The following is a 15,840-nucleotide window of genomic DNA, read 5'->3' as shown; positions in this document are numbered from 1 at the left end:
ACTTTAAAAAAAATTTTGTCTCTTGTTTAGGAAGAAATGATGTCCATCATAAATACAGGCATTGTTCTTTTCTGTTATGTAATTGTGTATGTGTCTGTGTATATATATATATATTTAGATACTATGTGTATATGCATATGCCACCCCCATATATATATATATATGTGGTGATGTATGTATGTGTGCAGGAATGAATGTCTTGGATCCTCATTTCAGGATATTTTTTACATCGAAATGATTATGCCTCAGGTCAGTAAAATAGCGCACACTCCACATAAAAATGTTCTGATTATAAAATATCCTTTGTGTGTGTGTGTATATGATATGTAGAGAAACACACACACATATACTCATGCACATATTCAGTTGAATTCTATTTAGTATTGTTTTATGTTGAATGAGAAAATGACAAAAGAAAGCAAAATATTTCTGGAATGCTGCTGTTCATTGACTTCTGTGTTATTGTTATTAACAGCTTCACTGATATTTGGTAATATTTTCTGATGGTGTGATCTTGTAATGATAGTCCTACATACATCACTTTGCTTTACCCCTCCCCCCAACTCTCTCTTTCCAAGTGTCAGAGTATACAAAGACTTGCAGCTTTATGTATAGGTCATAAGCTGACTTTAAAAAAAAAATGAATAAAAATTTTGGATCAAGGCTCACTTGGAACTAAACCACCACTTCCAGATTGATGGTTGGACTCTCTAGATCAAGGGTTCACAACCATTTTTTTTTTATCTCTGGACCCTTTTGATTACTATTTTATTCTAGTGGAACCCCATAGTTATTCAATGTTTAAAAAACTAGTTTTATAGAAATTTTTTTCAACATTCTCAATTTGATTTTCACACATTAACTTGTGTGGGTTGAAGTATGTAAAATGTTAGAGAAAGAAACCTAGTTGTTTCATGTAATACATATATCTAAAGTAAAAGAATTTTCAGGAGCCCTTAAAATACTATTGTAGATCCCCAATTATTTTGTTGTGTGGACACCCAAAAATCATATGAACCCTAGCTGAGAACCACTGCTCTAGACATTGCAAACACTTACTTGTCTAGTGCAGTAATGATTTGCCACCTTAATAATGATAATAATATATGTTGGTCTTTGAAGAGCAAATATAAACTTGATTGATTTAACCATATTTGTGCAGATGGGTTAGTCAATGAGAACAAATTTCAAAAGAGGAACTCCATTTTGGTGGCAGGAGAATGGAGATTAACAGCTGCTAGTACTGAGTCTTTACATAAGGAAAATATTTAAGAAAGCTATTGTGACTGACATTTGGCAATAAAGGGACATTACGTTTTTGACCTCAGCTGACATTGAAATATGAATGTTAATCAATCCATTATCACCATTCCATGTCGAGTTTTTCAACATGGGCAGTTTGTCTGAGGCTGTGTTTTACAGTCACATACCATCCTTGTTGCCAACCATTTTAACCACTTCTGACAAGATGTAGAGACACCAAATACACAAAGTACCTATTCTAAAACTAGGATACAGGCAGTAACATGGTTTCAGTAAGGTTTCTGTTGCCAAGTTCTAACTTTCTCTAAGTTGATATTAAACTGTTTGTTTCTCTTTCTCACTCTCTCACGCGCACACACACACACACACACACACACATGTAATATTATATATATATATATGTGTGGTGTGTGTGTGTGTGTGTGTGTATCAGTATTAATTACATATTGTTAACCCTGCACATACATAATATTTCATGCAACTAGAGAAGCCTTCACTTTCAATTACTATTAATGTTTATGGAACCCCTTAAGTGAAATTGCCTGTTTATAGTATAATAATAATAATAATAATAATAATAATAATAGCAGCAGCAGTAGCATATGTAGCTGTCCTTACACATACTAATAGAATAAAATTTACAGTAGCACATACTATCCAGGCACATTCTGCATTTAAAATTATCTAACATTCAATTGCATAGACTTGTTATTGATATATGTTAATTATTGAATATTTTATAAATGTTAAAACATATTTTGTTATTATTAATATTCTAAAAATCTACATTTAACTCTCAGCTTATTGTTTTCCATTCTCTCTCCCATAATTATGTGTATATGGGTGGAAGTGTGTAATTTTCTCTTTTATAAAATTTATCTTTGCATTAGCTTTCTGTTAGGAAACTCCCAAGTCATTTTGTTTGCTTTTCCTTGTTAGTATGGGTTGAACAGGGACCTTATTTAAGATCGGATTTTACAGCTGGTCACTCTTCCTGTCACCAACCCTTTCCTGTTTCTGAGAAAGGGATCACCATCATCATTTAGCATCTGCTTTCCATGCTGGCATGGGTTAGACGGTTTGACAAACTGATAAGCTGTGGAGCTGCACCAGGTTCCAATCTGATTTGGCATGGTTTCTACAGATGGATACCTTTCCTAATGCCAACCACCCCAAAAGTGTAATCAGTGCTTTTTACGTGCTATCGGCATCAGCCACAACTACGATTTCACCTGGTTTCATGAGTTTTCCCAAGCATGATATATTACCAAATGTCTTGGCCACTTATCATTGCCATTTTTTAATAATCTTTGAAAGCACTGAGTGACTGGTTGCAATGTCAACAAATAATACAAACTTATTGTTTCACTCAGGCAGTGACAAGTGAAGCTGTAGAATGTAAAATATTTGTGCATACACATGCAAGCGTTTGTATGCACACATGCAAATATACATCATCATCATACTAACGTCCACTTTTCCATACTCACATGGGTCAGACGGAGCTTTTTGAGGCAGATTTTCTATGGCCAGATGCCTTTCCTGTCACCAGCCCTCGCCAGTTTCCAAGCAAGGTAATATTTACCCATAGCTAGGCATGTTCTTGCAGAATATTGGAAATGAATGACAGTGAGACCTCTTTACAACTATTACTTGATGTCAAGACAAGGAGACACACACACACACACACACACACACATGTATATACAGATGTGTTTGTGTATATATGTATATATATATATGTGTGTGTGTATGTGTACATACACACACACACACACACACACATATATAAATATACACAAACAAATATATCATCATCATCGTTTAACGTCTGTTTTCCATGCTGGCATGGGTTGGATGGTTTGACTGGGGGGTCTGGGAAACCAGGAGGCTACACCAGGCTCTAATCTGATCCGGCATGCCCTTCTCCACTTACAAGGCTTTGGTTGGTCCAGGGCTACAGTAGAAGATCCTTGACCAAGTGCCAAGCAGTGGGACTGAACCCAAAACTAAGTGGTTGGGAAGCTAGCTTCTTACCACACAGCCACACCTGCACCTATATGCATATATACATATATATTTATATACATGTATATCCATATATGATGGGCTTCACACAGTTTCTGTCCACTAAATTCACTCAGGCATTTGCTGTTATTTATGATAGCAAACATCTTAAAACTATGTAGAATTTTAAAAAGACTTTGAAATAAAATACCCTTGCTTCCAAATTAAGATGTCTTTTTCAACAAATTTAAGGAACAGAAATTCAGATTTTCTAAACATGCAAATCTCCAAATTTATTTCCATTGATGGAAATTAATTAATTAATTGTTAAATTATGAACCATTAATTTGCTCAATTCCTGTTAGACACCCTTTTAATGAAGTGAAGGATTTAATTTTAGAGATGTGTGTGTGTGTGTCTCTCTCTCTCATCTAGAAATAGCTGCTATATCTCCCTCAGACCACTTTAAAAAGAGAAGGGCACACCTAATGAAATCCTAATACCCATCCAAAGAACTAACAAAAAATGATAGGGGGTCATGACTGAATTTCCTTTAATCATGTCTATTCAGTTGATATTGACCTGAAGCTAAACAACAACTCGCAAAAGGTCTTCCTGCTCTCCAAATCTTGTGAGTGAAAGTGAGTAGATGGAAACTATAGAAACCCACTGGTAGAGTGTAACTGTAATCCAGCTCTGTTACAGTATGTTACACTGATTTTACTTGAGAGTTACATTAAGGACACTCAGCTACTTACTCTGTATTTCAATGAGTTGGTCATCCATTTGATTGAACAACTGGACACTCATGGTCCTGACTAATGAAGATTCATTAAGTCAGGACTGCATTACTAACCATTTGCATTAATTCAAATGATGGTTGTTTTGTTTGGACATCATATCTGTATGTTTCCCACTTTACCTGACTGACTAACATAACTTACTCTTACTTCACTGTTCAGTGGTCAATAGTGATCATATATTTATTTGGAAAAAGAGGAGGTCAGTGGCTGATGTTGAAGAGGAAAACATTGAGTGAATTTTATGAAATTTATATTAAATTGAAGGTATAACTAGATATTAATAGTATAACAAAAGTAGTTTGGCTGTTGGTATTATTTTTAGGGTGTAAATATAAAATGGTCTGTCATGAGTATCCAAACACATTTGAACATATATTCATTATTTGTATGTACATTCCCAAAAAATTATACATATACTCACCGTTGTGAGTGTCTCTCTCCAAATAGATCCTTATACATGTACCTGCTATTGTGTGTATGCATCTGTATGTGCATGTGGCAATTGTATGTTATATTGAACATCTTTAAGCAGTATGTATTTTTTCTCCTTATTTATGAAGCAAAATTTTAGATGTTTAGAGCCTGTTTCCAGGAGCAAATATTTGTTTTATTTTTTAATATAAATTCTAAATGATAAAAAAATGAGTTCAGTTAACTTTTAAAATAAAAATCTTGTTTCCCAGTTAGTTGGATACTTTCAACTATGTGTATTACTTTTATTTTTTGTTAAAAACTAAAGTACTGTCTGTAATTATTTCAACCAGCTTCTTTTTCCAGGTTACTGACTCAATTTTCTTTCCATTCTCCCCAGGTTAACAGCAATACTCCTACAGCTGGGAGATTCCACATTCTTTTCTTGTTCTTTGTCTCAGTAATGTTTGGTTGCAGTCTTATTTCACTATTTTGCTACCACATATTTTTGATTCTTCGTAACAGAACAACACTTGGTAAGAATTTCACTTACACTTCAATTCCATCTCTACTTTAAATCTCAATAACATATTGGTGTGAACAGAGTTGAATAAATCCATCTTTTAATAATCCCTAGCCTTTTGTTACTGTTAAAAGTAATATCACCTTTGAATCTTAGATCAGTCCCAGTGAAGAAATGTCTGCAGTAATTTCCTGGAGAACATTACCCTGGTATTACCTTCTCTAGGTCTACCACCTGTTATGACAAGACTATCGGATATTATACACCACCAAAGACAATGTACTTCACTTCTTTCTTGATTGCATTCTTTTCCATCTTGGTCAAATTGTTTAACTAAATTGTCTTCCCATCGAGTGGCCACCTCCAATTTTTTGGATACCACTCGGCAACTGCACTGGTCCACCTGTTGTCTGTGAATCTTGCAACATGTCTGGCCCAACAGAACTTGTACTTTTGATATTCTGCAGTCACGTTGTTCACTATGTCTCATTTTTGACTCACTTCATAGTAGCTTATCTTGCTCTTGTCTATATAAGTGCAAGTATGATGGTACCATTTAAGGGACTAGCACATAAGCTCTTGTCCTGCTTTGCTTCGAGCACTTATTTTATTTAGTTAAATATCCTGTGCTTATGTTTCTGGGATTTAATTGTCCATGTTTTGGTGCATATTCTCTATGTTCCCCTAATAGACATACACCGTTACCCCATCAGTTTCATCGCTTATCACCTCTATTCAGCCTTGTGATATATCTTTGAACTGCGTATATTTTGTTTTAATGTGACTCATTTGAAGGTTTACTGCCAATCTGTGGGTGTCTATGTAAGAAGACTTAAAGTCAGTACTAAAACCTAATCCTGTTAATTTACAATACCATCATTTGTTGCTTACAGCATGGCCTATACCTAACTTATTGTGTCTGTTTACTATTAAATGGTGTAAGCCAACCAGAGAGAATTTAGATCAAGTGATAAAAGCAAAAGCCTAACACATTCTTCTACCTCATCTATATTCCAGAGGCGTTCCGAGCTCCTATTTTCCAAACAGGTCCAGATAAAGATGGTTTCAATATTGGAAAAATGAACAATTTTATACAAGTTTTTGGTGATAATAAATATAAAGTAGCTTTGCCAATTTACACAAGGTAAGATTTATTGATAATACATTTTATATAGCTTATGATATGTGTGTGTTTGTATTGACGGAGGAAAATAATGTTAATTTTATAAAAGTTTTCACTCAGATGTTGCTACAAATATTTAAATTATAGGTGATATAAGTTGGAAGAAATTATTCAATGGTTACTTAAACTTATTAGCTGCCTTTTTAGGAATATGGATTTACTACTGGTGTGATGTGGTAAGAGAGGTAAATGCTAGAACCCTTGGTTGGAGAGCCTAAATGGTGGGAGAAAATGGAGAGAGGTAGTCAGTTGTTGTTTACTGATGACACAACACTAATAGATTTAGAAGAGCAACTGAGGAAACTGGTAGTAGAGTTTGGAAGAATGTGTGAGAGGAGGAAACTAAAAGTGAATGTAGTTAAGAGTAAGGTGATGAGATGGAATGGCTGGTAGGATGGGTGTGAGTATAAATGGTGAGATGTTAGAGGAGGTGAGTGTTTTTAAGCATCTGGGATCACATGTGACAGCAGATGGGTGGAGGTGGTTGAGGAGGTAGGATACAGAGTAAGGGAGGGGAGTAAGATACTTGGAGTTGTGAAAGATATGTTGAGAGATAAAAGGTTGAGTATGAAAGCAAAAAGAGGTGTGTATGAGGGCGTGATTGTGCCAACAATGTTATATGAAGCAGAGACTGGGGAGGGCTGAGAGAGGCAGAAAGGAGATGACTGGGTGTGTTTGAAATGAAATGTCTGAAGGCTATGGTTGGTGTGACATGGAGGGCCAGAATGAGGAATGAGGAGGTGCAAAGATGAGCAGGAATGAAAGAAAAACTAACAACCAAATTGGTTAGATGAATGTTGAGGTGGTTTGGCCACATGGAGAGGATGGATGAGAAAGGAGGGTGGTGAAGACTGATGTGGTAGGCGGCAGATCATGGCTTGTGTGGATGAACTGAGGAAAGCTTTGACAGTTACAGGTGTTTTAGTGAGAGAGGCAAGAGAGTTTATAAATGATAGGAAAGCTTGGAGAGTGTTTGTGAATGGATGAGTGAATTTTGATGTTGCTCAAAGGAGTACAGAACCAGCATGATGCGGTGGAGGTAAACCAGCAGATGCTGTCTGGCCCTGCTACTGATATTGGAATTTGCGCTCTATGCCTTGATCCGAGCATAGAATGGGGCTTTTCCTTTTGAGCTGGGAAAGGAATGGAATGCCTGATGTGTGTCTTGCTGTGGCTACCCACACCTAACAAAAAAAAAATGAGGAATAGGCCTGGGTATATGATATGACTTTAACTTAATCAAATTTGCCTCAAAACTGTTGACTAAAGATAGTTTTAAAAAGCCTCACCAGTCTCAAAGACTGTATTCGGTGGTTTGAATCTACTCAGCCCTCACTGTATACAGTGGTTGATGTTAGAAAGGACATACAGTTACATAAACCTATTCAGCCCTCATTGTATACTGTGGTTAATGTTCATTAGAATATTCAATTACATACACATCCCACCCCCAACCACTTGTAATACAGGAGTGGTTGTGAAATTTACTTCCCAACCACGTGCGTATGGGATCAGTCTCATTGGGTGACGTCTTAGGCAAAAGTGTCTTGTTATAGCTCCATGCCAACCATGGAAGTGGATTTTATAGACAGAACCCCATCATATATATTTGAAGGCGCCGAGCTGGCAGAAACGTTAGCATGCCGGGCGAAATGCTTAGCGGTATTTCGTCTGCCACTGCATTCTGAGTTCAAACTCTGCCAAGGTCGACTTTGCGTTTCATCCTTTCGTGGTTGATTAAATAAGTACCAGTTACGCACTGGGGTCGATATAATCGACTTAATCCGTTTGTTTGTCCTCTCTGTGTTTAGCCCCTTGTGGGGAGTAAAGAAATAGGTGTTTCGTCTATCTTTACGTACTGAGTTCAAATTCCGCCGAGGTCGACTTTGCCTTTCATCCTCTCGGGGTTGAGAAATTAAGTACCAGTTACGCACTGGTGTCAATGTAATCGACTTAATCCGTTTGTTTGTCCTTGTTTGTCCTTGTTTGTCCCCTCTATGTTTAGCCCCTTGTGGGCAATAAAGAAATAAGAAACCCATCATATATGTTTGCGTTCACTACCACCACTACTCAACAACTGCTGTTGGATTGGTTACATCACAGTAAAAGAGGCTGATAGAATAAATACCAGGCTTAAAATAAGCCCTGGAGTCTATTTGTAAACTAAACTCTAGCATGGCTGCAGTCCATTAGCTGAAACAAGATAGAATGATAAAAGATTGATTGAGTAGATACATATCTATAATAGCATCCAGAACCTTGTTTCATCTGTTTGTACCTAAACAGTGAAGATCACCTGTTGAATATACACATCCTGGCAGTTGAGAAGTGTGTTCAGGTGTGAATGTAATCATTATCATGCAACCAGTTCCTCTTGTGCTGCAGAACCATTAATGACTGCAGTTAGTTTTGTCTTCTGTGATGGAAAGGGTTTGGGCCAGCCCTTATTCTGGCACCTACTGCCATCTCCTAAAAGATTTCTTCTTTAAGAATTCTTGTTTAATTGCACCACCGATCAGAAAGGATTCGTATTGCTATACGTGTGTATGTGTGTTCAGATAAAGGCGTCTTTACACTGAATATTATTTACAACTGTTATTTATCATCTTTTATTTTCAGTTGTGGAGATGGTGTGTCTTACCGCTCTAGAACCTCTACAGGAAGCTGCTATCAGACTATGGGCACAAGCGCTGGGTTGTTATTATCTTTCTCTGTTCATTGCTAATAATACAATCTTGATTGTTCTCAACTGTAAATTATTTCATGGGAGATAATTGACATTAGTTTGGCTTACTATCCTAGATTAGGAGAGAGTGAGAGCGAGAAAGAGAGAGAAGTTGTATTCATAATTGAGATGTCACTGTCTCGTTAATGGTAATTAAGTGAAAATATAGTTTATGATAAAAACTTTATAAAGCTGAATGTTGAATTATGTATTACAAGCACCTTGTGGTAGGTCCATTTCTCTTTTTTTACAAAAGTAAAAAGAAACACAAACAAATGGACCAGTGAAAGAGAAACTTGTAACAGTAAGCTTCCCATTTAGTAACCATTGCTGTTTAATTAATAATGATGATGATGGTTGCATTGTAGTCATACATGAAGTTGACAGCCAGAATCTGCAAGGGATTGAGTACAAATAGAGGAAGCATGGGTAGAACTGAAACTAAGAAGAAAAAAACGGTTTAAAATTGGAATACTTTTCCATGAACATTCAAACTTGAACTGCAATGTAGATATTAGTTGTTGACTAATATGGCAGTGGATGAAGAAATTAGTAGAGTATTGCACAAAATACCTTGTGGTACTTCATCACTCTCAGTTGAAATCTCAAGCAAGTCAGCTTTGCCTTTCATCCTTCCAAGGTCAATAAGTACCAGTCAAGTGCCATTGGACTGGACACTTTGTTATCAAGTTCACTTTACTACCACATGATTTCAGATCCAATCTTCCTTCTTGGTGCTTGGGCAAGAATCTTCTTTAGTGTTGAAAGATATGTTATGAGGTTCCAAAGTATGCATGTTGAATAAACATCAGAAGGTATGATGTTAACAAAAATATAGTTATTTATTTAGAAGTGTGTGAATGTAAAACAATAGAGAAACATTACTGACTTGAAGCTGTGTAATGGGACATGAAGAAATTGGTATGACTTACAATATATTTTAGTTTTGATGGCATTTATGCCGCAGAATGTATTGGGTTTCATGATGATGATTATGAACACCATTACTGTCTCAGTGAAGAAAGGTTGAATTAGCCCTTATGGCTATCAAATCCACCACAGGATATGTTGGTGCTGAACTTAAAACAGATGCCACATTGTAGTAAGTGATGTTGCTTTCTCAGCATCAAATCTGCAACTAACCTTCCTCTTTGAAAGGCGCATATTTTATTGCTGGGTGGAAGTTACTACCTGTATTACTACATCGTCAGCTTCACTGGCTGGCGTCTGCCAGCCACAGCAACAAAGTTCCTTTCATGTCTCACTACACTTCAACTATTGAGTTGACCAATGCTTTGTGAGTGGATTTTAGTAGAAGAAAGTAGTGCAGAAGTTTTGTGTGTGTGTGTAGATCAGGGGTTCTCAACCATTTTTAATCTATGGACCCCTTTGATTGCTATTTTATTCTGGTGGACCCTCATAGCCATTCATTGTTCAAAAACTAGTTTAACAAATAAGCTTCTTTCAAAATTCCTATTTTGTTTTTTTAACTTGTGTCGGTTGGATTATGTGGAATGCTACAGAAAGAAACCAGGTTGTTTCTTGCAATACTTACATCTAAAGCAAAATTTTTTCAGGAACCCTTAAAATACTATTGTGGATCCCCAATTTACTATTTTGTTGCAGAGACCACCAAAAATCTTATATAAACCCCGGTTGAGAACCACACGTGTAGATAGATAGATAGATAAATAAATATATAGACTGATATACACATGCACACACAGATATATGTCTTTAAATACATATCTTTGCATAACATTGTAATTTTCTTTCTTTCCATTTTTTAGATGTCTACCATCTCATCTACGTGAATCTGAATGTACTCTTGTCATAGAGCCTAACAACGGAGATTATTATGATGATGACCCGCGACCCCTTACTTCATGATTATTTACAGACCGTCCCACCACTACCACCACCACCACCACTGTCTAGGTTACTTTGTATATTGTAACCGTGGCAACAACAAAGTTATCTGTCTTTTCTTTGTTTCTTTGAAGTTTTTTCTTTGTTCATTTCATTTGTATGAAACCCCCTTTTTTTTTTCTTTTTTTTTTACCTTCAAAATATTCATTTATTTTCAAATTATTCTAATGAAGGAATGACACAAAACAAATGACATTTGATAAAATAACTATAACTTATCTCCCAATTCATTTTTTTTTTTTTTCCTTCTGTTTTGTCATCTTACTACATCACACATATATATACACATATGCACACACGCACACGCACACACACAAACCAGCTCCATCAATAGCTGGGACCATAGACTTCAGTTAACATTCTGAAATTGCTAAGTGAAATCAATGCTGCTTGTTTCTGTAACTACATCTACACAAACTACAAAACATTTGAAATATTTAAATTGGAAACAAAATTAAACAAAATCATCCCATAAGAGGCACTGAATACTGGAGAAGAACAGTTTATACAGCCCGAATTTGTGGCCTTGTTTCATTCTTTTGATGCGCCTGAATCTCACCTCTTGTGTTGTTTTGTCAAAGCTTCGCTAAATTTAATTTATGTGTGTTTGTGCGTGTGTGTGTGTGAAAATTTAATGCTTCTTGAAGGACACTACTATTTCTCATCCTGTGATTAATGTTGACTAACTGCCAATCTATAAAGATGTGTATATACATATGTACATATCCACACACACATATATACACACATGCTTATATACTTATATAACATATATGCACAAACATGTATTTATGTATGTATATTTATACTTGTTCTTTTTGTCTGGGGAGGTGGGTTGTTGTTTTTTTTTTTTGCCTTATGGGTTCATGTTATATACTTTAAAAAAATATCTGTGTAAAAGAATTCTTAATTACTTTCCCCAAATCTGGTTTCTTGTTAAATGAAGTAATTAAATATAGAATCCCTGGTTTATTGCAACAGCATCATTGTAGTGGCGGGGCTGGTGTTTGTGTTACTGGTTAATGTCCCCCTCTGATTAAATGACATTCGCAGTAGTTCATTATCAGTTTGTTCAGTTCCTTGCATCTCAATTTCTCACTTATCATGAAATATATGAATCTGATCTTTGATCTATATGGCCTATTGCCACATGACAAATTACCATAGTGAGACTCATCCAACCCATGCTGCCATGGAGTAATAGATGTAAATTATATATATATGTATATATATTTGTTATATCTTCTCTAAGGTTCTTGAAGTCACTCGCCCCCTTGAGTTATGTGCCATCATTGAAACAAATTGCCAAATAGCTTTCATCTTCAGTGAAGGTCACCAACTTTGCCTTCAGTATTCTCAAGTGATGTTAAATATCACAGTTGATGAACTGTGAGGTCAAGATCATCAACATTGTCCAGATTCAGATATTTAGGCCCTGTTAATGTCTTGATCACAGCTGCTTGGTGGTGAGGTATTTGACTTGGCTTAAGGATGTAGTCCATTACAATCATAAAGAGAAAAAAGGGTTAGTGTCTCTATAAAGGTTACTTGCTGTTATTGGAAACTCTTTAAATTGGACTGTTTGTTCTTTGCATAAGGCTTGATGGGTTTTCATGCATGGTGGTGATGGTTTGACAATCTCTTGTGAGACACCAAAGTTTGACAGAACATAAAACATGCCCTTTCTGTTGATATTATGAAATTATTTAGCAATTTTGATTTATAGACTCATCCCACCAATTTTTGCTATTGTTATTCAATACAGTGTAGGCTTTGTTGCTCATTGCTATCATGTTGAGCTGATCCTTCAGATGTTCTGTTTTGGAAACTTTTGTATCTAAAAAGATGAAGACAAGATCATTCAATTATATTGATGCTTTTGACACACAACATGAAAAATGATTATTTCTCAAAAACCAGTGAGAGGGTAGTTTCTTGATATGGCACGAAATGCATCTTGGTTGGAACCACTTGGAGAAATAGAATTTTCTCCAACAGACAGCCTCACTACTTGTGATCCTTCATAATCTCTTTGAAGAGGTAAGATCAGACTTCATCACTTCTTCCCATGTCATCCTCTCTCACATGTCTCAACCACTTCAGTCTTCTCTCTTACAACATCTCATTCCTCTTATACCTAATTTTTTTTTTTCTTTGTCATTTACTCACACTAACATTTCACATCCAGCAAAACCTGGTCTCATTTGTCTCCAAGGTGGCACAAGACTGAATTGAAGATAAATCATGTAATGTTGAAATGTTGAGCTGATTTACCAGGTAAATTTGGACAAAACAAGCAAGGAATAACAGTGTTCATGAGATAAGTTATATCAATAGTTCAGTTCAAATATTATTTATTATTATTATTATCAACTTGAATCAATGAAGACAACCAGTGTTCATTGGTTGTCTTCATGCCAATAATATCAGCCAATTCATGCTCCGTTATCATAAAAGAAGGAAGGACACATTAGATAATGTATTCATAGATATACGTTGTCTGCAAAAAGTTGAAGGCAGAATGTTGAAAGTGGAAAGAGAGCATGGTCATAAGTGATTATAGACCATACAATCTGGGCTGGTGCTAAATTACTAATTTAGAAATTTTAAAATATGATTTGCACTTGGTAAAATTATTATTTAATCAAATTTTTAAGGAAAATCTATCAAAAATACAAATGTACACGTTTCATAATTGTTTGAACAAAATATAAACCAACATTGATTTCTATTTAATTGTTGACTTGAAAGTTACATATCTCACACTGCATATGTTGTTGTTGTTTAGCGTTGGCTTATTCATCTCATTGAGTACATTTATGAAAGCTTTTGACAGTGGAAATGTTATTTACCCCTAGCCCTCATCAAGCAGACCAATGAAAATGTTTAAGCCATGACCTGTTTTTCATTAGACACAGTATATCATGAACTATGTTATTTAATGTGCCCTTGCATGTTTTTAAGATTATTTGGTGTAATTTGAGGGAGACTTGGCTGTCATTTCTAGCAGGTCAGATGACCACATAGAGGGTCTTCCATTGGTTCCTAGATGCAACTGTGACTTCACATTTCGATGCATCATTCTTCTCTCTCTTCCCACCTCCTCTGTTTTTGTCAACTTCTTTATACACTGGTTCCAGGTGAGATTTAAAAAAAAATTTAAATACTTCTAATATAGCTTCCTTCACCAAATTGGGCATTTTCATTGGAGCTCCTTCTTCACATCTTATCTCTTCTTAAACAAGTTCCGTGAATTTACTTTATCTAAAGGAAATATAAAAAGGAAAAAATATGTTTATATTTCTTGTGAGAAACAAAAACCAAGGTCCATCAAAATATTAAGTTGGGATTGATGACAACCAGGTCAGAAAGATTCATTCAAATATATTTTTACAAAATCAATGTGATATTACTTTTTACACTAGATTGACAAAAACTCCCTTCTCTGGTAGCTGATTCAGTTACAAAAAGGAGTCAAAAATCCCGAAATTCTGCTTTGTGTCAATGTGTGTGTGTCAGTCTGTCTGTGTTCCATTGTTGTTTATGAAGATAAATTTTCTTTAAAACTAATGTAAATTTCACAGTATTTTGAGGGTTTTGTTGTCTTTTTTTTTTCTTTTTGCTTATTTTATGTTGGTAATACTGAAGCTTCAGTCATTGTTCCTGGGTTATCATAATGCAAAAGTTCTTTGTGGTCCTCTGCTTACTGGCAAACATGAATTCTATAGCGTCATATATATATATTAATTTACAGAGACGTATGTGTGTGTGTGTGTATATTATATACATATGAATGTATATTTATATATATATCATCATTACTTGCTGGCACGGATAGCATGGATTTATCAGCTCTGAGGTTTCTATGGCTGAACATCTTTCCTAACACTAACCATGTTACAGTGTGTAGTGGGTGCTTTTGTGGCACCAGCACGAGTGAAGTCATTGTGCATCTTGCATGACTAAGATCTCCTTTGAGCGGGTGGGGCTACAGTAGAGAGGGACGCAGCTTTAGGTTAGGAAATGCAGAGTTCAAGTATGGAAGAAAGAATCAAAACAGAACAGGTTTCTTGCTGTAGGGAACCTACATGACTAGTATGGAGCTGGCAAGAGGGTGGAGTGTCAAAATATAAAGTGAGTAGACATGGTTGGGGACAGAAAAGGGATTGTGGCTGGGTAGAAGTTGCAAGAGTGTGTGGGTGACTGAAGAATTGAATAATGGAAATAAGTGAGGGGAGTGAATAAAATAAATAAAGAATAAAAGTTGAGAAGTGTTCAATGATAAATATGCATTAGTGAGAAAGTATGGAAGAGACTGGTAGCTGTAGTGAAGGGTTGACAGAAGTAAAGAGGTGATCAATGAAATATTTGAGATATGGGGGAAGTCACTGAGTTTATTAGGTTATGATTGACTGGAGTGAGGAGTAGCAGAATAGTAATAATACAGTGTGTGTATGTATGTATATATATATATATATATATATTATATTTTATTTATTCATGCGTCCTTTTCAAGCCTAGCCAGGCTCATGGGACCGGTTTCCTGGTTTCTGTGGCGTATGTGTTCCCCCCCAGCTGGACGGGACGCCAATCCATCGCAGCATTAATCAAGAAACAGGAAGAAAGAGTGAGAGAAAGTTGGGGCGAAAGAGTACAACAGGGGTCACCACCACCCCTTGCTGGAGCCTCATGAAGCTTTTGGTGTTTTCACTCAATAGATACACACAACACCCGGTCTGGGAATCGAAACAGCGATCTTCCGACCATGAGTCTGCTGCCCTAACCACTGGGCCATTGCACCTCCATACATATATATATATATATATATTACCATCATCATCATCGGTTAATGTCCATCTTCCATGCTAGCATGGGTAGGACAGTACCACAAGAGCCAGCCAAGCCAAAGCCTGCACCAGACTTCTGTGGCCATTTTGGCAGGATTTTTACAGCTGGATACCCTTCCTAACACCAACTACTCAACAGAGTGGCTCAG

The 15,840-nt window shown here is 36.0% G+C and overlaps 1 protein-coding gene across 2 annotated transcripts in view; it reads left to right on the top strand.

Moving 5' to 3' along the window:
* The window catches only part of LOC115222481 (palmitoyltransferase ZDHHC2), a 48,471-nt gene extending 33,391 nt beyond the window's left edge, over window positions 1-15,080 (top strand). The window contains exons 8-11 of one of the 2 annotated variants that reach the window (XM_029792707.2): window positions 4,885-5,020; window positions 6,025-6,151; window positions 8,810-8,884; window positions 10,706-15,080. In XM_029792707.2, the coding sequence (XP_029648567.1) occupies window positions 4,885-5,020; window positions 6,025-6,151; window positions 8,810-8,884; window positions 10,706-10,805 (438 nt within the window). In that variant the 3' untranslated portion in view covers window positions 10,806-15,080. Of the gene's footprint in view, window positions 1-4,884; window positions 5,021-6,024; window positions 6,152-8,809; window positions 8,888-10,705 lie in introns of both variants that reach the window. The other variant, XM_029792706.2, reaches the window with a different exon arrangement.
* The last annotated feature ends 760 nt before the right edge of the window (window positions 15,081-15,840 follow it).

The sequence above is a fragment of the Octopus sinensis genome, linkage group LG20 (genome assembly GCF_006345805.1).
Source record: "Octopus sinensis linkage group LG20, ASM634580v1, whole genome shotgun sequence".
NCBI lineage: Eukaryota > Metazoa > Mollusca > Cephalopoda > Octopoda > Octopodidae > Octopus > Octopus sinensis.
The sequence above is the reverse complement of the archived record's forward strand: the minus strand, read 5'-3'. Positions and strand labels throughout refer to the sequence as shown.